Source organism: Tupaia chinensis, unplaced genomic scaffold, assembly GCF_000334495.1.
Source record: "Tupaia chinensis unplaced genomic scaffold, TupChi_1.0 Scaffold000479_1, whole genome shotgun sequence".
In the NCBI taxonomy this organism is placed as follows: Eukaryota; Metazoa; Chordata; class Mammalia; order Scandentia; family Tupaiidae; genus Tupaia; species Tupaia belangeri.
The window spans coordinates 729956-754496 of NW_006159991.1; the positions used below are offsets into that span (position 1 = coordinate 729956).

Sequence of the window (24541 nt, forward strand, 5' to 3'; positions counted from 1 at the left end):
TGTGCAACTAGTAGCTTTTTCATATATTCACAAAGTTGTGCAATCATCGCTAATTCCAGAACATTTTCATCACCCCAGAAAGAAATGGTAGTGCCAGTAGATAGCATGGAGGTTAAGGCAGCTGAATCCCACATGGCTGACTTCACAGTCTGAGTGGCCTGGTGGCTTGAAAAATCACACCAGGCACGTGGGCATGCACAAAGTCCCTAGAGGAGAACAGAGAAGGGATTGAGCTATGGCCATCCCCCTGAGGGATGCTTCCTCACTTTCCCTCTCTCTGTCTCTGGTGAGCACACACACCCTATAGCAAAACAGAAAACTCCCTATATATTAGCAATCACCCTCACCCACCAAACCTGCAAACTCTGGCAACCACTAATCTTCATCTCAGTGGATTTGCCAATTACTGGCATTTTATATAAGTAGAATCATACACGGTCTGTGTGGCCTTTTGTGTTTGGCTTCTTTCACTTGGCATGTTTTCAAGGTTCACCCATGCTGTAACTTATATCAATTCTACATTCCTTTTTATGGACAAATAATCTTCCATTTTGTGAGTATACCAGTTGGTTTATTCAGTCATCAGTTGAAAGATATTTGGGTTGATTCTACTTTTTAGCACCAATTATGAATAATGCTGTAAACATTTGTATATAAGTTTTTATGTGGACTTTTTTTTCCTTCATTTTTCTGGGATCTACATCTCAGAGTAGACTTGTTAGATCATGTGCCAACTCTTATGGTTTGACCTTTTGAGGAACTACCAAACTATTTTCCAAAGTGGTTTCACCACCTTACATTCCCAGCAGCAATGTATGAAGGTTCCAACTTCTCCAAGATCACCATCACTCGGGATTGTTCTCCACTCATTTTCTGTTTTACTTTCAAGTTACAAAGCAAGCATTTAGTATTAGGCTATGTTGTTTATGACAACTTTAGAGATGAGAAAAACTAATAGTCAAAGAATGACTTGTACAAGGTCACACTTAAGAGTTCAGTATACTAAGTCTCTCTAGTGCTAATATTTATTATTCTACCATGAAAACCTGTGGAGTTAACTAAACTCTATTCTATCCTATAAGTAAGATGCTGGAAGACTGACATGGCTTATTTCTTGCTGGTTTTTCAATTTGCAGAGGTCCACCCCTACTTATGCCTCTCTTTTCTCAACTGCTCAAAGATATCACTTCACAAGTGTGTCTTCTCTAATTACTTCCCCCTCTTTATTGGATGATTCCACTTCTACCAGTATAATCTCATAATATTTCCCATCTTAAAAACATAAAACTTTTTCTTGATTCCATATTCACTGTCAGTGTCCACCTATTGGTCTATTTTCTTTGAGCAAAACTCTTCAGTTTTCCCCACTCTCATCATTCCCAACTCCTCTCGTCTCATTCTCTCATTCTTAGCTCTCGATCCTGTCAAAACTCTTAAAAAGTTACCAGTGACCTCTATTTTGCCAAATTCAAATGATTCTCAGCTCTTGTATTATTCAACTTAGCAGCAGCTTATAAGAAAAGTTTTACTTTCTTCCACGAGAAAAATGGAGACACAGAGGGAGAGGGGAAAGCAAGAGACACTCCCAACAGGGCCCCTACATTGTTGATCTGCCCCTAGCCTCAGCTAGCCAGGATCATGGGCACATATGCCCTGCATATGGAGGAGTCCTCAGGCTGTGAACCCTGGACCTTCCCATGTGGCATCAGCATGGTGGAGCACTGTGATACAGAGTATCATTTCCTCCTTAAAATCCTGTTTTCATTTGGCTTCCAGAATGCTCCCCTCCCCCCCATTTTCAGGTCACTCCTTTTCAGTTGTTCTGCCTCATTTTTCCAGTTATTAAAAATTAAGAGTAACTCAGGGCTCGGTTCTTGGACTTTTTTTTTCCTTTACTCAGATTATCTATTAACCAAGGATCTCAAACTCCTGCTTTTTTTTCTCCTACACTTCCTACAATCTTCCCCAGACAATAATTAGCAACTTCTTTCTTCTACTTTCTCAGGCCAATCTTGGAGTCATGCTTGACTCCTCCCTGGCTTTTTCACACCATCCAAGTGGCTCTATTTTCTGTGCTCAGAAGCTCCTTCTTGCTTCCTCCTTTGTTACAATATTCTGATTCAGACTACCACCATCTCTCAACTGGATTATCACCACCTCCTAATTAGTCCCCCTGCTTATGATATATTCTCCACACAGCATCCAGAGTGATCCCTTAAAAGCTAAGTCAGAACACATTCCTCTGAACAGAAGCTCAACAGGCTGGCTGTGAGAGGTGGTTTGCAAAAAGGCCATCTTACTGCCCCTCTTTGTACCCATACTCACATGTGGTCTCCTCCTCTACTGATTCCACGTTTGGCTATGTGATTTGACAAACAATAAGCAAAAGGCTTGAAATGTGCTTCTTCCCCGAGATTTATCCTGTTGCTACTGGGAATCCTTCTTGCACCATGTGAACAACCTTGGGCTGGCCTCCTGGGGGATGAGAGACCATGTGGAGAGGAAGCCCAACCATTCCATCTGTGAGGTCAAACTAGATGTTCCAGCTCCAGATAAGGGGGGACCAATCCAGAATAATAATATAGCCAACCTCAAGAATCTTGAAAAATAATAAATGTTTGTTGTTTTAAGCCAGTATATTTTGGGGTAAAATGTTACCCAGCAGAAGTTAACTGAAGCACTGCCCATTTTGCTCAGAATAAAGCCAATGTCCTAACATAGCCTACAAGGCCCTACATGGTCTGCCTCCCCTCAACCTGTGCAACTTCACTTACGGCCTTGCTATTCCTCATATCCAGCATTATCCTAAGGGTCTTTGAACTTTGTATTCCATATACCTGGAATGTTCCTTCCTTAGATATGGCTTGCTCCCTTATTTTTAACACTGCTCCTATGTCACAGTATCAGAGAACTTCCCTTACCACTCTAATAAAAGACTCTGAGAAGTCCTTTTATATCCCTTTTATCCTGCTTTATTTTGATTTTTAAACCTTATTACTACATGACATATACATTAAATATTTACTTTTTTAAGAATTTTATTTATTTATTATTATTATTTTCCAGTTTTATCAGAGACAGACAGACAGAAAGAGAGAGGGAAAGTGAGAAAGCAAGCCACCAGATCCAGGACTTGAACCACAGTCAGGCCACATGGGAGTCTGTCACCTTTAACCTTCATGCCACCTGCCAGCCCCAAATATTTATTTATCTGTCATATTCTTCTCAATTACACACACACACACACACACACACACACACACACACACACACAGACCCCAGACTTTATGCTCTACAAGAGCAGGAATTTTATCTATCTTGTTCATCATTGTGTTCTAGGAAATTTTTTATCACCAGGAAAATGATCATAGTAATAGTACTTTTTGCCTAATTTGGTGTCTGGGTTATTTTTTTTTAACCTGGAATGTTTCAAGAGTCTGAGGTAAGAAAAGTGACAATTGCCCCATAGTGGGACATATTATACTTCCTGCAGGCTGAATTCTTAGGAACTGCTCAAACCAAAGGCCAGGAAGGATTGAGGTAGAGCAGCAGGATGTGGGCCACCACTGGCCAGCTCAAAATGCTTTTGTTTTGTTTAGTTTTTAATTAATTTATTTATTTTCTGAAATTAAAAAAAAATAATTAATTTACATTCATTTCCTGAGCATCGTTGTTTTATTTTTGGCATAGGGTGCTTGCACTCACCAGAGATGGACAGAGAAAAAGTGAGAAATCGATCCTTGGAGGGGATGGCCAGGTCACAGTCCCTTCTCCATTCTCCTCTCAGGATTGTGGACATGCACGTACATGTGCCCAGTGTGATGCTCGTTGCTGGGTCCAGACTCAGATTGCCTGTACCACGCTGGCCATGTGGGAGTCCAGTGCTTTAACCACCATGCCCCTGCCCATCCCTTCAAAACACTTCTGAGCAGCTGTTTTTTCCTTTCTCCTCACCCTTCCCATATTAGTCTGTAACTCCAGTTTGTCAGATCACGTGTTTGTCCACCAAATGGTTGGGAAGAAACAAACACTCCAAAGAAAGTATTATCAGCATAGAAATTTATTTAAATTCAAAATAATATCATTATATTTAGAATAATGTAATAATTATCTAAAGCAAGTATCATCATTGGCTCTGAAATAGGTCTAAAGATGTCTTTCTCTCAAAGTCAAAAAATATGTAGTAAGAATGTACAAGGAAGCAAAAATAATATATATAAAAAAACAAGTCTGCTGAGTACTGGGAGTTTAACAAAAGAGACGCCTAGTAAGATCCTGTAATTGAGTCCAAATAGAAAACATACAGCAACAGGTTCTCTTGCTTTTATTAACTTTCTAGAAAATAAGATCAGTAACCTCAGACATGCAAGGATACCACCATTCAGTTCACTGGACAAACTTCCCGAGGGTACTTCTTCAACTCCTCTCCTCACACTAATTTCTTCTCTTCCCAATAAGATGGGTTTCATCCTATTGACAAAATATTTGGTTTTATTTGTAAAGTGGTGTAAATAATATCCTGATTTAAGTATTCAACAATTTAGTTGAAGATGCCGAGATCAAAATTAAAAAAAAAAAAAAGTAAATAAATTTAGCTAGTTAGCAATGACCATTAGTAACTTACAGGGAAAAAAAATCCCAGATAACACGTTTACTAACAAAAAAGAGTAAGCAATTAGAAGTGAGTGAAAAACCCTAGGGATTATTGCAACTAGACAATCGAAAGCAGACAGGACTCTGATTAAGCCCATTTACTTGTGGAGTGAGCTAGAGGGAGGCTTGGAGATGGAAGTGAGTTCCCAACAGTGTCCATGGCCAAAGGGCAGGTTCAAAAGGTCTCTTCCTCTCGTAGAAACTGGAACACGGATGAGAAGTCTTTCTTTGAGTAGCCCTTGGCACACATCATCCTGTAGATCTGATGGGCTAGACTGCCCAGAAGGATTGGGCTCTTTGTGCTGGTAGCAGAGTCTTGTGCCAATCCCAGATCCTAAATGTAACGAGAACAGGAGGGGATGCATTGAGACTTGTAGAACTGCTCACTTTGAACTGTGGTTTCAAAGAAGAAAAAAATAAAGTCTGAAAAAAAACACCATGGTAAGTTATTTATACTTTTTGTTTAAAGTTTTTTGCCATAGGGTATGGGCACTTGCCGGAAAGACAGACAGAGATAATAAGAGGAAAGTGAGAAATCACACCCTGAGGGGATGGCCATGCTGAAATCCCTTCTCCCACAGTCTCCTCCTGGGATTTTTTTGGGCATGCACACACATGCACCCAGTGTGATTTTTAAGCCACTAGGTTCAAGAATTGAACCATCGTCAGCCATGAGGAAGTCCTACACTTAAAACACCATGCCACTGTTGGCCCCTATACATTTTTAAAAAAATAAGTACTTTCATATACAGTTGTTCCTCAGCATCTGTGAAGGATCGGTTCCAGGACTCTGCAGACACAAAATTTGAAGATTTCAAGTCCCTTACATGAAATGGTGCAGCATTTGCACACAATCCATGTGCATCCTCCTGTATACTTTCAATCATCTCTAGATTACTTACAGTACCTGAAATAGCAATATAAACACTATGTAAATTGTTGTTTCTTGTGTTGTTATTTATTTTCACACTGTTTGCCATAAGGTGTGTGCACTTGCCAGAGAGAGAGACAGTGAGAGAGAAAGTGAGAAATCATCCCCAAGGGGGAGGGCCACACCACAATCCCTTTTCCTCCATTCTATTCCTGGGGTTTTGGGCACTCATACACATATGCCCGTGTGAGTTTCAAACCACCAGGCCCAGGACCAAATTGTGGCTGGTCATGTGGAGTACAGCATCCTAACCACTATGCCACCTGCTGTTCTCTCTTTTTTTTTTTTTTAAATATTTTTTATCCACCATTGGTTGAATCATGGATTGTAACCCATGAATATGGGAGGCTGACGTAACTTCAAAATTGCTCCTGACAGAAATTTTGTCTCTCTATTCTCCCAGGCTTTATAAGATCTATTTAGTTTTGAATTATGGGTTACTATACAGGTAGATAACAGAGAAGTCTGTAAGACTGACAGTAAATAAGAATAATTTTTAGACAAAACAAGGCAAAATCCAACTTCAAAACAGAAAATAGTTTCAAATGTTACTTTACCCAATAAAATATTTAAAATGTGATGACAATGTACCTCTCAGAAGCTGGGATACAGTGATGAACCTGACAGCCATAGTCCACCCAAGCTCCTAGTTTACTGATAAAGACAAGGGAACAAGCGCTATACAGTGTGACAGAAGTACTCTCAGGGAGCCAGGAGGTACAGTCAGGGCATTGGGTAAGGCCTGCCAGAGGAAGAGATGGCTAAGCACAGACCTAAGATAAAGTATGTGGTAGGTGGGCAAAAGCACGGGGGTAGCAGCGAAGTGGTGGTCAAGGAAGGTTGATCCTGGCAAAACAGCAGAGGTGGAGAACAAGAGGCAGAAGTGAGTTCAGTATGAATGAAGCAAAGAAAGGGAAATGGGAAGGTAAAAATGAGTCTGGTAAGGCAAGCAAAGGCCAAACTGTCAAAGGCCTTGTAAGACGAGTTGTAGAGACGGGCCTTACTCTGCAAGTAACTAGAAACTATTAGAGAAACTTTCTAAAAGTGCAATCAATCGGGTTTTTGTACTTAGGAAGACTCACTCTTACTATGGTATGAGAAATGAACGGGAGATGGTCAGGTCCAAAAGGCAAGGAGAGTTATTGCCGAAAAGCAATAGCCCAGTTAAGGGCTACTATATAATCTAAGTGAGGCTCAGTCAAGGTGCTGGTAGTTGGGGAGGAAAGAACTAGATAACTTAAGGCATATCCAAGAAGTAGAACAGATAAATGTCATGGGGAGGGAGGGAGAGTAACCCACACACAGTATCCAAATATAAGGATTATTACTTTTATAATCAGGGGGAAAAAGAAAGGCATTTTGGGGGAAATAAGCTCCACACAGAAATCTAAAAGCCCGTTGGTCTAAAATATTTTTTCTATAGTTGAGATCAGATTTTCCAAGGTTAAGGTCACAAATGAGAAGTGGCCAGCAATTTGCTTTTCAAATGACTTGATTTGACACATAAATCCATATATCCTCTTTTTTAAAGGAAATTTTTCCCTTCTTTAATTGCTAGATGGTATGTGTGCACCACCAGAGAGAGACAGAGACAGAGAGAGAAAGCATGGTCACAATCCTTTTTCTCCATTCTTCCTTCCCATGCATGGATGCACGTATGCACACACATCCAGGGTTTTTTAAGGTGCCTGGGGCTAGGACTGGAACTATAGCTGCCCATGTGGGATCTGGCTTCCTTAGTCACTGTGAGGAAGTTACACTTTGGGGCTGCTTAATATAAACACGTGAAGTGAGAAGAGTATTCGGAACTCTAGTACCATGGAAAAGACCCTTCCTTTTTTTGTGTGTGATATATATATACATATCATGTCAATGCATTATTAACAATCAGAAAATTCTTACTGTTCCCATTCTAAGCAGTTGGCAAATTAACGTACGTTTATGATGAATAACAAAAATTTACCAGCTCATAACATAAATAAATACAAACACAAAAGAAAAATCCTGACCCATTCTTCTCATCCAAAAGGTCATAAATAAAAATAAACAAGATAGGTGTCAGCAGATAGTGTAATGGTTATGGTGCTAGACTCCTACATAACTGACTGCAGTTTGAGTCCTAGACTCGTAGCTTGAAATTCACACCAGGCGCATAAGCGTGTGTGCCCAAAATCCCAGGAGGAGACTGGAGGAGAAGGGACTGCAGCATGGCCATTCCCCTTGGAGGGGCGCAGGGGTGATTTCTTACTTTCTGTCTCTCTGATGAGTGGACAAACCCTATAGCCAAAAATCTTTCTTAAAAAAATAATAAATTTCGGGAACCAGCAGTTAGCGTAATGGCTATGTCGCTGGACTCCCACGTAGTCGACCACGGTTTGCATCCCGGACCCGGTGGCTTAAAACTCACACCGGGCATGTGTGCGTGCGTGCCCAAGATCCCAAGAGGAGAATGGAGGAGAAGGGATTGCAGCGTGGCTTTCTGTCTCTCTGGCTCTCTGTCTCTCTCTGTCTGGCGAGCGCACATGCCCTATATAAAAACCTCTCCAAAAAAATAAATAAATAAAAATAAATTTTTTAAAATAAACAAGATAAAGACTTTTAGCTAAGCTAATTTTTAACTCATTTCCAGTGAGCGTATGAATTATCATTCTTGCAGTTTTGCCTTCTAGAATAGATATGTGCATTGTTAAAAGATAAGATTAGACTGCTTCTCTCTCTCTGGGTTAATCTGTAAATTTACCATACCTTAGCCATGAGTGTTGTTCCAAATCCACCTTGATAATTATTAGCCGAAGGAACTCCATCCATCACCCCAGGTACAGGGGTGTAAGTGTCACTTGACCAGCACCGTCCTGAGCTCATATTTAGGATTTTAGCCAACAGTTTTGGGTCAAGCCCTAACCTGTCAAAGGTCAAAGAAAAGAAGTGTTAAATGTCAAAATGTACAGGCCATGCGTGACTTATTTACGTATGAAGACGCTCTATCTTCTCTGTAGCAGATTGATGTAAGAGTGAAGAATCCAAGCTTGAACTGTAGGGTATTAAAAGCTAACAGGATCATTTCAGAAACAGAACATTTTGTATTTAGAGAAAACCTTCTGCACTATCCTACTATTAAGAAGAAATAATACATAATGACATAAAACTGTTATTTGTTTATCACACTACTGGGTTTTCTAGTCTTTTGGACATGACTGCATTTATGTGTCACATAAGAACCTTAAACCAACATGATAATCTAAATTCCACATTCCTTTTCACGAATGATATATTTTGGAAAGAAATATTGACAGATAAATGATGTATCTTGGGAGTCTGTATAGGTGCATTCATGTTTATTCCTTTAGCTTTTATGAGAATAAATGTAAGTGATGAGCCATAAGCAGTAAAATGAGCTTCAGAGGAGTTATCATTACAAAAGAAGACATTTCTTGCTGCAAACTTTTCCTTATTTATTAAATCTTCATTAGACAATCTTGCTTATGAAGCAAGTCTGCACAGAGTTGTGACATATGCTATCTATTCAGAGACATGCATTATAGTTCTGGGTCAACTGCTGATAAGGTTACTGATCCTGATAAAACAAAGCCTGCCCAAGTGGAAACATCATTTGTTCTATCACTGGGCTGATGGCATAAACGGCTGTTCAGTGTAGACCCTGGGAGAAAGAAAAAAAAGAATCAGAATGCTCTATTACTTTGATTCCAAGGATCTTAAGGCAGGCTTAGGAAGCAGTTTGCTAAGTATCACTGAATCAAGTTTCTAACAAAACTTTATACTCAGCAATTTATTGGTTCCTTTTATGCAAAGAGTAATTATAAAATAACTGTCATAAAAAAGCTTTCTGCCTTTTTTTTTCCTTAAAACCCACCTCTTCTAGAACATAAAAAAAGACCTGTAAATGTTAAGCAAATTGTACATTTTAGCACACTTAAGTTCTTGTTTACTGTGTGTAATACATGTCCGCTTGTTTCAAACTCTGAGTATTTGTTCTGATGTTAGAGCAGGGGCTAATAAGGCCAACAGCCAAGGATATGTACGGAATGACCAGTAACGAAACGGTGTAATCAGGCTTTCAACAGGAACTAGGGTTCATGGGATGCTCTGTAGAACACCGCATATCTGAATTTGTATGGTGGTCCGTGTTAAAATAATGGGCTTTTACTAAGGACTATAACAGATAAAGAAGATTCAATCTCAATCGGATTTTTTTTTTCAATCGGATTTTATACATTCTGTCCAATTATAGATGGCCAGAGACAAACCCAACAGTTTCATTCATTCTTCTAGAGATTCCAGTTTGTTACAAGTGTAGTTTGCTATCAATGCTTTCTCTCCCCTTGTAACTAAAATTAGGCCATCAGTACGCTGTTATGGCACATGACTTAGGAAAAGATAAGGCCAATGTGCATAGAGAATAACTGTGAAAAGTAAAATCATGAATTAACAATTTGTTAATCTGGGGACCAGCAGGTAGGGTAACGGCTATGTCGCTGAACTCCCATGTAGCCAACCGCAGTTCAAGTCCCGAACCCAGTGGCTTAAACTCACGCCAGGCGCACATGCGTGCATGCCCAAGATCCCGAGAGAAGAATGGAAGAGAAGGGATTGTGGCATGGGCATCCCCCCGGGGGAGGTGATTTCTCACTTTCTATCTCTCTGTCTTTCTGGTGAGCACATGCACCCTTATAGCAAAAACCTCTCAAAAAAAAAAAAATTGTTGGGAACCAGCAGTTAGCGTAATGGCTATGTCACTGGACTTCCAAGTAGTCGACCGCAGGTCGCGTTCCGGACCCGGTGGCTTAAAATTCACACCGGGCACGTGTGCGTGCATGCTTAAGATCCCGAGAGGAGAAGGGAGGAGAAGGGACTGCAGCGTGACCATCCCCCCGGGGGGTGATTTCTCGCTTTCTGTCTCTATGTCTCTCTCTGTCTGTCTGGCGAGCGCACGCGCCCTATAGTGAAAAACCTCTCCAAAAAAAAAAAAAAGACAGAAACGCAGCTTTTCTCCTCCATTTGAAATGCAATTTAGGGGCTTCCTAATTTAGATTTTCTTTTAAAATGATTAATCACATTTAAAGCAGTGGAGTTATTCCCCTTTTTATAATCTGCCAGGTTTTACTCAGCTCACAAGAGTCAGCTCACAAGAGTCTTTAAAGTTAAGGGAATTCACATTGTCTATAATTCTTGCCAAAAGAATAAGCAGATGCTTATTATTTTAACTTTGCAACCCTACATTTTTCTTGAATGTCCAAGGAAGCATACTAGCCCTGATGATGAAAATCTGTGTTGGTGTTCGGATTACCATTTAGAAGCATCCTGAGGTGCACACGCAAAAATCAGGTGGCAGTTGCTGCCAGCTCACTTTTCAAATCTCATGCCTTCCCACGGTGCCAATTCCCTTCCCAGAGGAGATGGCTACTCCTCTGCTCTGCCTGCCTCCACCCTCCACAGCAAAGTATATCATTAAAAAAAGCAAGTTGTAAGTGTTTTGCATTTTATCTCTTTGAGGATTCTTTCCCTGGCACATATATAACTGACAGTTAAAATTAGGCATGATATTAAAATCAGTTACTGAAGTCCTCTGTCTTCCACTGTGCCCAAGGCTTGTAATGGTCTGAAACCAGCTAGAATACACAGTAATTGTCATTCAGAGAGTCTATCCTAGAACGTCATGCTTCACTGGAGAAGACTGAGTTTCCATTTGAAATCAACAAATTAATCCAAGACAGGTATCTGAAAGGGCAAGTTTAATAGGAAGCAGCTACTGGGCTCTCAACCATGATAAAATGTTATTGCTGTTTCCCTGTAAATTGGCTGGGAACATATGATACTTTCTGCATAAGAGCCCCATTGCTGTTCAGGAGATATACAGCTCAAGCCATCAAAAGGATGACAGTCTGTCAGTCCCCATAATAACTTGCCACTGGATGTGGTTCGAGAGTGTGCGTGTGCATGCATGTGGCTTTACAATTGCTGGAATGTTCTCTGATATAAACAGAGAATGAATTCATTACTCTGACCGCATATATAATGCAATTCAAATAAACGTCACAGTGTCAAATCTACTCACTTCTAAAACTTAAGATTTTTAAATGAACTTTTGGGAGAAGTAAAAATCTGTAAATTGTAAAATAATGAAAGAGAATCCAAATGTTTGCTTTCACTATAATCAAGACTTTAAAGGCCAAAAAGTTTGTTCACTTACATCTCTGTATCTATTCTATCTGGTTTTATGTAAGAATAAAACAAATTACATCATTAAGCTGGGATGTTTGTAGCATGGGAACAGATCTGGAAAGATCACGTCAATTTTAATCAATCACTCCCTCGCTCACAGTACTTACTGATACCTGCTACATGCAAGTGTTCTGCATGGAGCTGAGGAGAAAATAACACAGAGGCTAAGAGAAGGCTGTGCTCGCCCACCAGGAGGGCATGAGTTAACACTCACACTCAGGTAACTTTTCCTGAGGCAAGAGAAGTGCCACATCCTATCCACTCACTCTCTCACCCCCTCCTTTGCCGCCTCACTCAGATGACAAATCTTCACTGAGTGCCAGATATGTTCTCAGCATACAGCAAAGAGTAGATAAAGCCGTTCCCCCTTCGTGAGGCTTACATTCCAGGTGGGGAGACTGGCAATAAACAAATAATTGTGTAATGTCAGTTAGTGAGGAGTATTATGAAGAAAAAAATATTAAAATACAATTTGATCCAGAGTAACCACCTTGGGAGCAGGCAGTGGCACAGCAGTAACACAACTGAACCCGCATGGGAAAGGACCCCCCCGCCCCCAGCATGCTGGTGCAATGTGTGCACTTGTGATCCCAGCTGGCCGAGACTGGGCATGGACTGCGGCGTGAGGACCCTGTTATGGGTGCCTGTCTCTTTGCCTGTCTCTTCTCTCTTGTGAAAGAAATAAATGAAGAAACTTAAATAAATAAATAAAAAGACAAAATGACTAACCACCTTACCACAATCACAATCAACAACTACCATGTGTGGAGTACCTACTATGTTCCAGGAAATCTTTTGAAAGATTTATATGGATTAACTCATTTAATCTTCACAACAACTTAGTGGACAGATATCATCATTTTTTGGTCATTTTATAAACGCAAAAAGCTTAAGTCTGTAGCATAGCTGAGATGCAGACCTAGGTAGATATCCCAAGTCTAACCACCTTGACTTCACTGGGCCATGTAAATGGTGACTTTCACAGTCCATCAGTCAATAGTGACTTGTTCCCAGTTTTAAAAATTTGCCAGAGGGCACATGCACTTGGCAGAGAGAGAGGGAGAGAGAGAAAGTACACCTGGAATGGGACATGTTCATGCAGCAATCCCATCTCCATTTTTCCAAACTGTCAGGATTTAGGGTATGTACACATAAACAAGCCTTGGGCGTTCTTCAAGCTGCCAGGGCCACGATCTGAACTGCACAGCTGATCATGTGGGATATGGCTCCCTGAACTACTAGACTATGGGGCTAGACTAATGTGATGGCATTTTCTCATCTTATTACAAAATCTGGTCTTTTATTATAAATATGTGGTCATTTATTATATTTCTTACACAGTTAAGAGGCTTCAGTCCTCACATAAAGGAAAAAGCAACATGTTCTCAGGGTAGTGCCCAAGAAACTAAAATCACGTTCACATGAACGTTCTTATTTTGAACGGCCTTCCAACTATTTTAAGCTTCTTTTGGTGAAAGACAATATGGTGGCTGCTGGAGGGATCTGGGACCTGGCTGGTAATGCACGTAACCTGTTTACCACTGATACGGGGCGGGGGGGGGAATCCCAGTGGAGCAAAAATAAAAATAAAACAACAAAATTCACATTATCAATGTTATTTCCATATGATACATAGGAAGAAAACCTCTCTAATGCAAGTAGGGCATTTTGAGGGCCATAAAACTATGCTTCTGAGTCCTAACTAGGAACCCAATTAGAAAGCAGAAAGGTCTAATAAAAAAGAACCTCAAAATATATTGTATGCCAATATATTTTTTACTCTTTACTTTTTTACAACATTTTAAAATTTCACTAACATCCATAAAGACTCACTGTAAAAGAGCATAGGGTCAATAATAATTTTAAACTGCAAGGCTTTACTCTTCTATTTTAAGAAAAGAGAAATGGTGTTCCAGAAAACACTGACTTATGAGGATGAAATTAATCAGAAATGATCACTTCATAGGACTAGGTGACTCAATTTGTAAATGTTGACATTAATACTCTAGAAAAAATTTCACTTCAGAGTGAACAGAATATAAATGTGGCTGAGCCACTCTGATGCCATGCTACTTTGTGGGAATTTACTACTTGGGAATTTATGCTTGCTGATGCCAATTTTCTCTTTCACCTTGCAAAGCTCAATAAATCGTGGCCGCTCTCTATACTCTATTAGAGAACAATCCTGTCATTTTAAACCATGTCTGTAAACCATGGAGAAAAGACAATAGCAGAAGCACTCGTTTTTAGGGCTTTCAAATCACTGAGAATCTCTGTAAGATAAGGCGATAAAATCCTAATATTAGGAAAATAAGCAATTCATTATACAATTTGAAACATTAGAAGCACAAATTATTTTAGCAGTTAAGTAAAACTAGTGAGTTTCTGCTTTGTGCTCAGATTTTTAAAAAAAATATCATGACATTTATAAACACACACGTGGAGTTTTAGACAAATTAAGTATTTAGTGAAAAATTTTGTATTTCTAAATATTATTTTGTCATAAAGGATCAAGGTCAAAACTATGGAAAACTCTATTGCCTCTATCAATGTCTCTATCTTGAATTTTATTACTTCACATTTTCTCTTTGAAAACAAACCCATCATAGTAGCCAATGGCTTTCATTTCATTATATATGTTTTATTCAACTGATTTGTCTACTATTCTTTATTAGTTGGTGTTTAGAGTAGAATTTCCACAAGCACTTACTCTCAACATAGCTTTCAAATGGTCATCTAAGAGTTTTGATGAGAAAATTATTCGAGGAATGCCAGAGGATGCATCACTGTGCCTATGGAGTATACTGACTCAGTGATGCTCAAGGTTAAGAAACATAGAATAAGCTGGGAAAGATATGGGAGAAAAGTTTAATATAATATAACCTAAGTTTTTCTAGGCTTTTACTTTTTAGGAGATATTCATTAATATCCAGAAAAATGAAAATAAAATTCTAAGGATGCACATGTGTACTAATCCTATTATCAACACCAATTAATTCTGTTTGTAATTTGCAATTCTGAAATTTACATTTTCCTCTCCCATGAAATTAGTCTTGAGAATGGACATGAAAACAAGTTATGATATGTGATCCACAATCTAAAACTGGCCACAGCATAGACGTAACTTTCTGGAGAGCTCCCTTATACTACCGGTTTTACTAAGGCTTCGTATAGATACGCCTTAACATCTTATAGATGGTCAATTTTAAAATGTAAATGGTACAGGATATTGATAAACCAATTAGCACTGATGCAAAGCAAATTCCTCTTTTATCTCAATTACAACATGACAACTTAATAGGTCAAGATAGTTTAACATCTGAGACAAGGGCAATTCAATAAAACAACAGCATCTTGATATGGTAATTAAGAGGAAATGTGAATCCATTACTGTGTTTTAAAAAATATCTCAAGCACTTTGGCTCTTTTCGTTGCTTTTACCGAAAGCTGTGATATGGAACACTACGCTGTTTTCTGTATATTTGGTAAACAGTTTTGGGAAATGAGAAGAACACATCTGAATGAAGAATCTTGCTTACTAAGCATTTTCTAAAGTAAGAAATGTACATTTATTATTTTCATGAATAGAAAACATTCAAAAAAGTAATTAGGTGATTAATCATATGTAGTATTCCTAACCAAAAAGATTAAAGGCCAAAAGTAAGACATTAACCTTACGCATTCTAAAGGATGATCACTGGTAGGAAAAATAGAATTTCTAAATCACTTTAAGCAAAGAATGAATACCATTTTACTTTAATAGGAAAATGTATCCTAATTCAAAGTAACTAAACCACTGGCAAGTTAAAAAGAAAGAGTTATGCATACGAATTGCAGTTTTATGAATGCTCTCCAGTTTATCCTGAGAATGAAGCACCAAGAACCCATCTGGGGGACTACATTTAAAATAGGTACATAAAACTAGTCACATGACAATATAACACTGGAATTCACTATATGTTAAAACTGTGTTTTATACAAATTTGTCCCGACACTGCCAAAGTATGTTTAAATTTTATAGTAAGTGTGTTTCTTGCATTTCAACATAATAGAAGAAATGGGGCTCCCACATAAAAAGGATACTATAACTTCAAATGCATAGCGTAGTACACTTTATGGCTAAGGCAAAGAGTATTCATGCTCTCCAGGGTCCTATCGCTCATCCAATAAGCAAAGTCTATTAAAGTTCAATAATGAAGCACTTTCAAATGCTCCTGGATCAACTCATTTATCTCTCATGGAACATAATTTTTTTAACATCAGAAAATCAAATAAGAAAGCCTATAAAAATTGTCAGTATATGAAAATGTAGTACAGTATTCAACAAACCTGATTCCAAGATTCATAGCTTCAGCAGTTCCAATCATACTAATAGCTAACAGCATGTTGTTGCAGATCTTTGCAGCCTGAAAATAAATTGAGTACATATTACCTATCTTTATTTTCAAGTTGCAACTTAGGAAGTTTTTCTTCACCCAATTCCACAGGCTTCTTTCTAAAACAAACAGCATTTGCCCGTGGTTCTCTTGAGCAGGGAGGAAACGGTGCAGCACGCCTCCCTTTGCACCTGTCGTGCTACCCCAGAGCGGGGGTCTCTCCTACTGGGCAGTAAAGCAACAGTGGTGACAGAGTTCGTACTCCAGGAGCAGCACAAAGGGAATACAGACCCATGTGGCATGACTGCCCTCAAAGGGATGGGATCTATAGTCTAACTGGAAAATGGAAGTAATATGCAATGAGAAAAGGCAACACACCAACAAAAAACAGCTACGTGGTAAACTGTAGGGCAGAGACTTTAACTTAGCTCCAGTAGGCATTCAGAGACCACTGAGGGCAGGAGCAGAGAAGAGGTAGAACTAAAACCATCTCTCAGAAGGCCAAGGCAGGATTTAAATAGGCAAAAAAGAGAGGGAAAACAAAAGATCATAAATGAAGGAGAAAAAGGGAAACAGTAAATACGTAAGAGGGAAAGTATGTAAGAGCATGGGATGTTCCTGGGACTACTGAGACAATCAACTCATTATGCATACGTTTTAAGGGCCAGTGAGAAAGCGGATGGTTGAGACTGGGGTCAAAGGCTACTTAAGAGCTCTGAAAGCAGGGTGAAAGCTATGTCAACATGGTAGGACACAGGGAACTAGTCAAAGTTCAGAATGGGGGTGTGCAAGGATGAGATAAGTATCTTTTTTCCTAAAGAATTATTTGTTTATGGGAACCAGCAGTGAGCGTAATGGCTATGTCGCTGGACTCCCACGTAGTCGACCGCGGCTCGTGTCCCGGACCCGGTGGCTTAAAACTCACGCCGGGCGCGTGTGCGTGCGTGCCCAAGATCCTGAGAGGAGAATGGAGGAGAAGGGATTGCGGCGTGACCATCCCCCCTGGGGGGTGATTTCTCGCTTTCTGTCTCTCTGTCTCTCTCTGTCTGTCTGGCGAGTGCACGCGCCCTACAGTGAAAATCTCTCCAAAAAAAAAAAGAATTATTTGTTTAGATTTATTTATTTATCATTTTTAACTTGCTATAGGGTACGTGTGCTCACCAGAGAGCGCCAGTAGGGGCAAGGTGAAAAAGAAAGCAAGTCCCCAGGTCTGGGACTCATACTGCAGCCAGCCATGTCGGAGCCTACTGCCCTAACCACCATGCTACCTGCTGGCCCTGAGACAAGTATCTTGATGAAGGTGGTTTTGGTTATAGCACTGGGCAGAGTGGTAAGTTTGGCGACCAGCCATTAGGCTCTGTGGGCAGCAAACTAGGTAATGCGTGGAATGGTCAAGAAGGAGAGTTACTGAAGCATAAATGAACAGCGCTTAGAGACTGACTGGATAAAAGTACGGAGACAATACATATATCTGAGATAATGCCAAATTCTTGGATGATAGTGGGTTGTCGGAAAAGTCATGACACATTTTTTCTGTTTTTTCCTATATAAAAATGCACATGACCTTTCTGACGATACAATATCAAGAGTCCAAGCGAGTAGGATAAAAGTATTAAGGGACCAGCAGTTAGTGTAATGGCTATGTCGCTGGACTCCCATGTAGTCGACCGCGGTTCGTGTCCCGGACCCGGTGGCTTAAACTCACGCTGGGTGCGTGTGCGTGCGTGCCCAAGATCCTGAGAGGAGAAAGGAGGAGAAGGGATTGTGGCATGGCCATCCCCCCTGGGGGGTGATTTCTTGCTTTCTGTCTCTCTGTCTTCCTGGCAAGTGCACACACCCTACAGCAAAAACCTCTCAAAAAAAAAAAAAAAAGTATTAAGAGGAGTGAGTGAGTGAGTGTGAGTATGTGTTAGGAAAGGGAGGGAGAAAACTACTTTGATTTCTGAGTTCAGTGTTGCAGATCATGCTTTTAAGTGCAGAGATTACTTCTGCTTGATTATACTACAAATGGAGCTACTGTAAGAAATTACAAAATCAGATGGAGAGTAACAGAAACTCGGATAATGGGAGCACTTTGAAATAGAAATAGTTTTAAGGATAATTTCAGTAGTCACTGGGATGATATGTCAAGATCCTAATGATGAAACTTTAGATATTCTTTTCCTGTTTTTAGATGGTGGTTTTTGTTGTTGTTGTTGTTGGTTTTGTTTTTTCCTATAGGGTGCGTGTATTCACCAGAGAGACAGAGAGACAGAAAGCAAGAAATCACCCCTCTGGGGGGATGGCCATGCCACAATCCCTTCTCCATTCTCTTCTCAGGATTTTGGATGCACAAGCACATAAGCCCGGCATAAGTTTTAAGCTGCCAGGTCCAGGACTCAAACCATGGTTGACTATGTGGGAGTCCAGTGACATAACCATTACACCATCTGCTGGTCTCTGGATATTCTTTTTAAATAAGCAAATTGGCTGACAAATTGCTTAAGCTCCCCAGAAATAATGGAAACTAATTCATTACAAATTAATTTAAGAAATCTGAGCAAAGAACCCATAGGTTGAAATGAATAAAGAGGAGTAAGAATGTGGTTAGGAAAGAGGAGTATTAGCCCATCTGACATCACTGAGTCAAGGTCCCTGATGTGGAATATTACCTGCCCAGTCCCGACAGCTCCACAGTACACCACATTGGAGCCCATGCACCCCAGCAACTCTTGGGCAGCAGCAAATTCATCTTCAACTCCTCCCACCATGAATGAGAAATCACCCCTCTGGGGGGATGGCCATGCCACAATCCCTTCTCCATTCTCTTCTCAGGATTTTGGATGCACAAGCACATAAGCCCGGCATAAGTTTTAAGCTGCCAGGTCCAGGACTCAAACCATGGTTGACTATGTGGGAGTCCAGTGACATAACCATTACACCATCTGCTGGTCTCTGGATATTCTTTTTAAATAAGCAAATTGGCTGACAAATTGCTTAAGCTCCCCAGAAATAATGGAAACTAATTCATTACAAATTAATTTAAGAAATCTGAGCAAAGAACCCATAGGTTGAAATGAATAAAGAGGAGTAAGAATGTGGTTAGGAAAGAGGAGTATTAGCCCATCTGACATCACTGAGTCAAGGTCCCTGATGTGGAATATTACCTGCCCAGTCCCGACAGCTCCACAGTACACCACATTGGAGCCCATGCACCCCAGCAACTCTTGGGCAGCAGCAAATTCATCTTCAACTCCTCCCACCATGAATGTGAGATTCCCAGACCTGGCAGCTCCAACACCTGAGTTGTTTGGGGGTAAAGATATAGAAGAAAAAGGATACATTTTTTAAAATGCAGATGGTAAAATTACAGAAAATCATCAAACCAAATGAAAATATCTTGTCTCCAAATCATGCTTATGCCAGACATGTGTAAGATACTTTAAATCTCTACAGGGATATTTCAGTATTTAAGTATCACGCAGGTGAATCATAAATCAAAAGGGACATACAGATTCAGTTGTATTCTCATTCTCAATTCAACTTCAACATTTTGGCACCCTCATAGTAGGGCAGACAAGGGGATATGAAATGTGAATTTTATTATTCCCATGCATTTATTCTTCTAAGAAACTTATTCTGCAATACAAGTATATGAAAAAGAAGGACCAGGGGGATCTGCTGCCCTCGCTTGAATGTGGGGCCTCTGGCTTACTCTCTGAATATTATCTACAGATGAGATCTAGGACAAGAGAGACCTGAACTTTTCTCCCATAACCAAGCAGGCATTCCAGATAGTAAAGCTTTTTTTAAGGGGAAGAAAATTGATGTTTACATAGACTGACTATTCTCATGTGTGTGTTCCAGTATTATTTGATTTTCCTTTTCCTCCCTGTTCTATACCTTTTGGGCAACTCATTCCTAGTGATATGAGAAGAAAAAATAAACTAGCATTGGTTTGGCAACTCCTTAGCAGCTTTCAACAAGGCCGAATGCATGTTTATTGATTTAAATAACTGGAAAAACAACTTTTAATTTAACATAGAAAATACAGCCAAGACTTATCTTTAAGGGAACGGGGGGAGCTTCTTCTAAATTTTTATTAACCACAAAATAAAACCAAGAGTATTACTATTATTTTTAGTATTGAGGGAACTCTTAATTCATAGTTTTTAGTTGTCCAGAATCAGGAAAATATGTAGAAGAGCTATCTATATTAGTGCAATTTTTGCCGTTCCAACTTATTTTACAGTCTAGCCAAGAATAAAGAAACTGTAGAATAGACAACTATAAGTAATGGTCTGCTTTTATATTTAACTTACTCGATGAAATATAGTTTAAAAATACATGGTACATTTTGAAAAAGCCCAATGGAAGAGGTCTTTATTTCAGTTAACTCATGGATATTTTGCTATTGCCAAAGCAAGCAGCTTTCTATTTTATGGTTCGTACTCTTCTTAATCAAGTATTAAAAGCAAAAGAAGTCCGCATCATGTTAAGCAGTCTTGGAAAAGTGCGTGTCCATAGGTTATGAAAGCCTGAGATGTTCACATGAATAGCTAAATTACACAATTTCATGATATCTTCAGACACACTTTGAATGATCTATGTCCAAAAATCCAGTTATAAAAATGTTCTCGGGACCAGCAGTTAGCATAATGGCTATGTCACGTGGACCCCCATGTAGTCGATCACAGTTCGCGTCCCAGACCCGGTGGCTTAAAACTCACACCAGGTGCATGTGTGTGCGTGCCCAAGATCCCGAGAGGAGAATAGAAGAGAAAGGATTGCGGCGTGGCCATCCTCCCTGGGGGGTGATTTCTCGCTTTCTCTCTCTCTGTCTGGCAAGCGCACGTGCCCTATAGCAAAAAAAAACTCTCCAAAAAAAAAAAAGTTCTCAATTAGTCAATTCATACCATTTGATAACACTGCTGTTTAAGTGATTGTCTTTTTTGTTAGTTTCTAATTTACTTTGCAAGATGATGAACCATTAATGTTTTAGAATTATTTTGCACAACTTTTATAGTCATCTTTATTCAAACCATATAACCACCCTTTTCCCTAATCCTGCTGATCTCATCTGGAGAAATTAAGTAGACAATTTAAGTCAAAGCTTACAAACAAATCCAGCACTATCCATCATAGGTCAATAGCGTTGTATCTAGATTACAGACTGCTAAATAGCTTCAGAGAGTCATTTATTAAAAGAAAATTAATGCTGACAATGGTTCTCAGCTGGTTAGGCTTTTGACAGGTACACTTTCTCACTTGTTCAAACACATATTTCAAAAAGAAATAGAAATAAGTTACTTAAGTAAGAAAAGACCACAATAAAAAAGGTAAATTATTTTTTAATTCAGAGGTCCATGGTAGTTCTACTCTTTCTCCTCTCAATATGATGCTATAATTATTTCTGAGTTTATCATAACTTATATCTCAAAGTAAGAATCTGACTATACTGGGTAGTTTTCCAGTTTTGACATTCTTTGACCAAATCCTATTTTCTTATATATATTTCCTTTAACCATATACACTATTAAGACTAGTCCCATTGCAAAGGCAGAATTAAGACCTAGGTTAGCCTAAAATAAATGCAACCATTTTGATCTTAGGAAAGAACATCTAGAAGGCTGAAACACCAACACTGTGTAAGACATCTCATAGATGTCAGAAGACAGAGTTTACATTTTTATGTCTATCCTTAATAAATAATTTATTACATTGCCAGGCAGTTTTAATTCAAGTCTACTTTCCAAAATAGGAAAACACAGAATGTACACTCAGCTACTAGAATATATATTTATTTTACCTTATATTTGAGTAATTATATATAGAAAACCAAAATACGCCCTGTGCTTAATTCTACTCTAACATTTATCACATATTATTAAAACCTTTGATTTTCTTGCCAGCTTCCTCCATTAGACTCCAAGTTCCCCCAAGGTCAGCGCTGGGGTCTTATCTGTGTCAGCATCAGCATCGATATTATCTATCAGCATGCAGAAGGCTGATATTTTCATAGATGATTATGTGGAAAATAAATGAATAAGCATGATAAAAGAGTAAAAAACCTAGAGGTGTAGTATCTGGTTTGGGGGGATGTACCATGTACTGACTACATAATTATAAACATACTAAACTTCTGAGTCTCAGTTCATAAAATGAGGAAAGCATTAATAACTTCTTCACAGAGCAGTTAAGAATATATGAATGTATGAAGTAATGTAAAAGGATTACTTAAATGTAAGGACTTTTTACTTTGTAACTTGGGTTTGTGAAGTGTGAAATGTTTCTTTTTGGTTTTCTAAGCCACTGTCTTCTCTAGGATAATTTTAGCCTTTCTCATTAAATACTAGTTGGTTTGGACAAAACCCATAAATAAAGGAAGCAGGGTGGGCCACGCTAAGAAGTATGATAGTGGCTAAAATTATACCACTGTGAAGACTTCTTACAAAATCTCCCAATGATACCAGAGCATATGGGAACAGAAAAAAAAAAAAAATCTGCATTTTATCCACACAATTAACTAAGTATTAGGTCCTATAGTAAGCCCTGAGGTGAATAATGAATAACCTACATCCTTGTTCTAAGAAGTTCTGAGATCCCACGTCTCCTTGCTCATTACTACCACCCTGGTCTGAGCAGCCACCACTGTTAGCCTGGATTACTGCAATTGCCTCCCACTTGATCTCTAGCCTCCACAGACTATTCTCCATGCAGCAGCCAGAGGACTCCTCTTAAAACCCAACTAGTTCATGTTTCTTCTCTATTCTCAAGTCTCCAAAGGCCTCCCATGACTCTCAGTATAAAGCTTGAAATCTCACAAAGCCCTCCATGTGCCCGTGGCGGCCTCTTCCATCTCATTTCATACTATTCACGATTTTCCAGGCATCTGGCCTCCTTGCTAGTTTGAAACTAGTCTTTCTCATCTCAAAGCCTTGTACTTTCTAGTCCTTTTTTCTAGAATGTCCTTCCCCTAGATATTCCTGACTTTTATTCTTCATTCATGTCTCAGATCAAAACTTCAGAGAGGCTTCTCTGACCATTTGATTTAACAACCTCATATAGTACTTTGTCCTTCTCTATCTTCTTTTCCTGCTTTAAGTTCATCACAGCATTTATTACTGCCTATGTAACACCCCTATTGTCTCTGGTCTATATGTATCATCCAAAGGATAACCATTCTCATGTAATTATGTACAAGGGACCAAGGATTACAAAACTTGACTGCCATGGTACCAAATCATTAAATGCTGCTCATGCTAAATTTTTCATCTACAAAGTGGGTGGTTTAAGCTTTTGAAATTTTATGATAATTTGGGGTTTTCAATTTCACATACATCCACTTTCCCACACTAATCATATTAATATGGAAAACAAAGGCATGTTTAACATTGTAAAAATAACATAATTTCACATTAGAAAAAAGTTATCAAATTAATTTTCTCATGTAGCTACATCAGTTAAATCTAAAAGCCTGAATACTTGTGGTTGCCTTTTATGCTTTATCTAACACTTTTCTGTGATGATGTCTCTAGTGTCTTCTATGATCCTAGAACTATAAAAGTTGAATTCATTTGAACAAGCAAATGAAAACATAAATGCCCAGACATTCAAAATGGGTAGCTGATTAACCTGCCTTTTCCTCTGCCTTTAGATTGCTAGAAGATACAAGTGGTTGCTGGAGGGAGAGAGAAAAAGAAAGAGAAAGCACTCCCCAGGAGGTATGGTCAGGACACAATTTCTTTTCCTGTTTCTTTCTCCTTTTGGGAATTTGGGCATGTGTGCATACACTCAACTTATTTTTCAAGCCATCAGGTCTGGGACTCAAGTCACATGATTGGCCATGTAGGATCCAGTGCCTTAACCACCAGGCCACCAGCTGGTCCTACCCTGCTTTTCAAGTGACAGACTTCTACAATCTCTCTTGACAGTTTACTTAGATTTCAATCAGCCTTATAGTGGAGAAGTACTTTTAAATATAATCAAATTCTCCAAGTCAATGCTTCTGCCTTTATCATAGGAAGCCTCCATTAGCTAAACTACCCTCCCTTTTTTTCCTTCCATTCCTCTGTAGTTGATATTTTAAAAAGTGATCATTAGAGATTCATCCTTCAGTGATTCTCATCCCTGGAAATAAGGAAGAAATATCCCTTGCCTTCAAGGAGTTTAAAATCTAATGTTTGTCATGGTGGTGGGTGGTGGTGGTGAGGGGTGCAGTGGAGGGGAAAGGAATAAGGAAAACACATGTAAGTGATAAGACAGAGTTAGATGCATGATACAGGAGCCGTATAAATGTAGTCCTGTGCTACATAATGATGTTTTGGTCAATGACCAACTGCATATAAGACAGTGGTCTCAT

At 39.2% G+C, this 24541-nt stretch overlaps 1 protein-coding gene across 1 annotated transcript in view; it reads right to left on the bottom strand.

Moving 5' to 3' along the window:
• Nucleotides 1-4042: 4042 nt before the first annotated feature.
• HIBADH (3-hydroxyisobutyrate dehydrogenase) overlaps nucleotides 4043-24541 on the bottom strand; it is a 126896-nt gene continuing 106397 nt past the window's right edge. The window contains exons 4-7 of the mRNA XM_006156138.3: nucleotides 19347-19480; nucleotides 16154-16230; nucleotides 8330-8486; nucleotides 4043-4987 (exon numbers count right to left, since the gene is read on the bottom strand). Of these exons, the coding sequence (XP_006156200.1) occupies nucleotides 4829-4987; nucleotides 8330-8486; nucleotides 16154-16230; nucleotides 19347-19480 (527 nt within the window). The 3' untranslated portion in view covers nucleotides 4043-4828. The remainder of the gene's footprint in view (nucleotides 4988-8329; nucleotides 8487-16153; nucleotides 16231-19346; nucleotides 19481-24541) is intronic.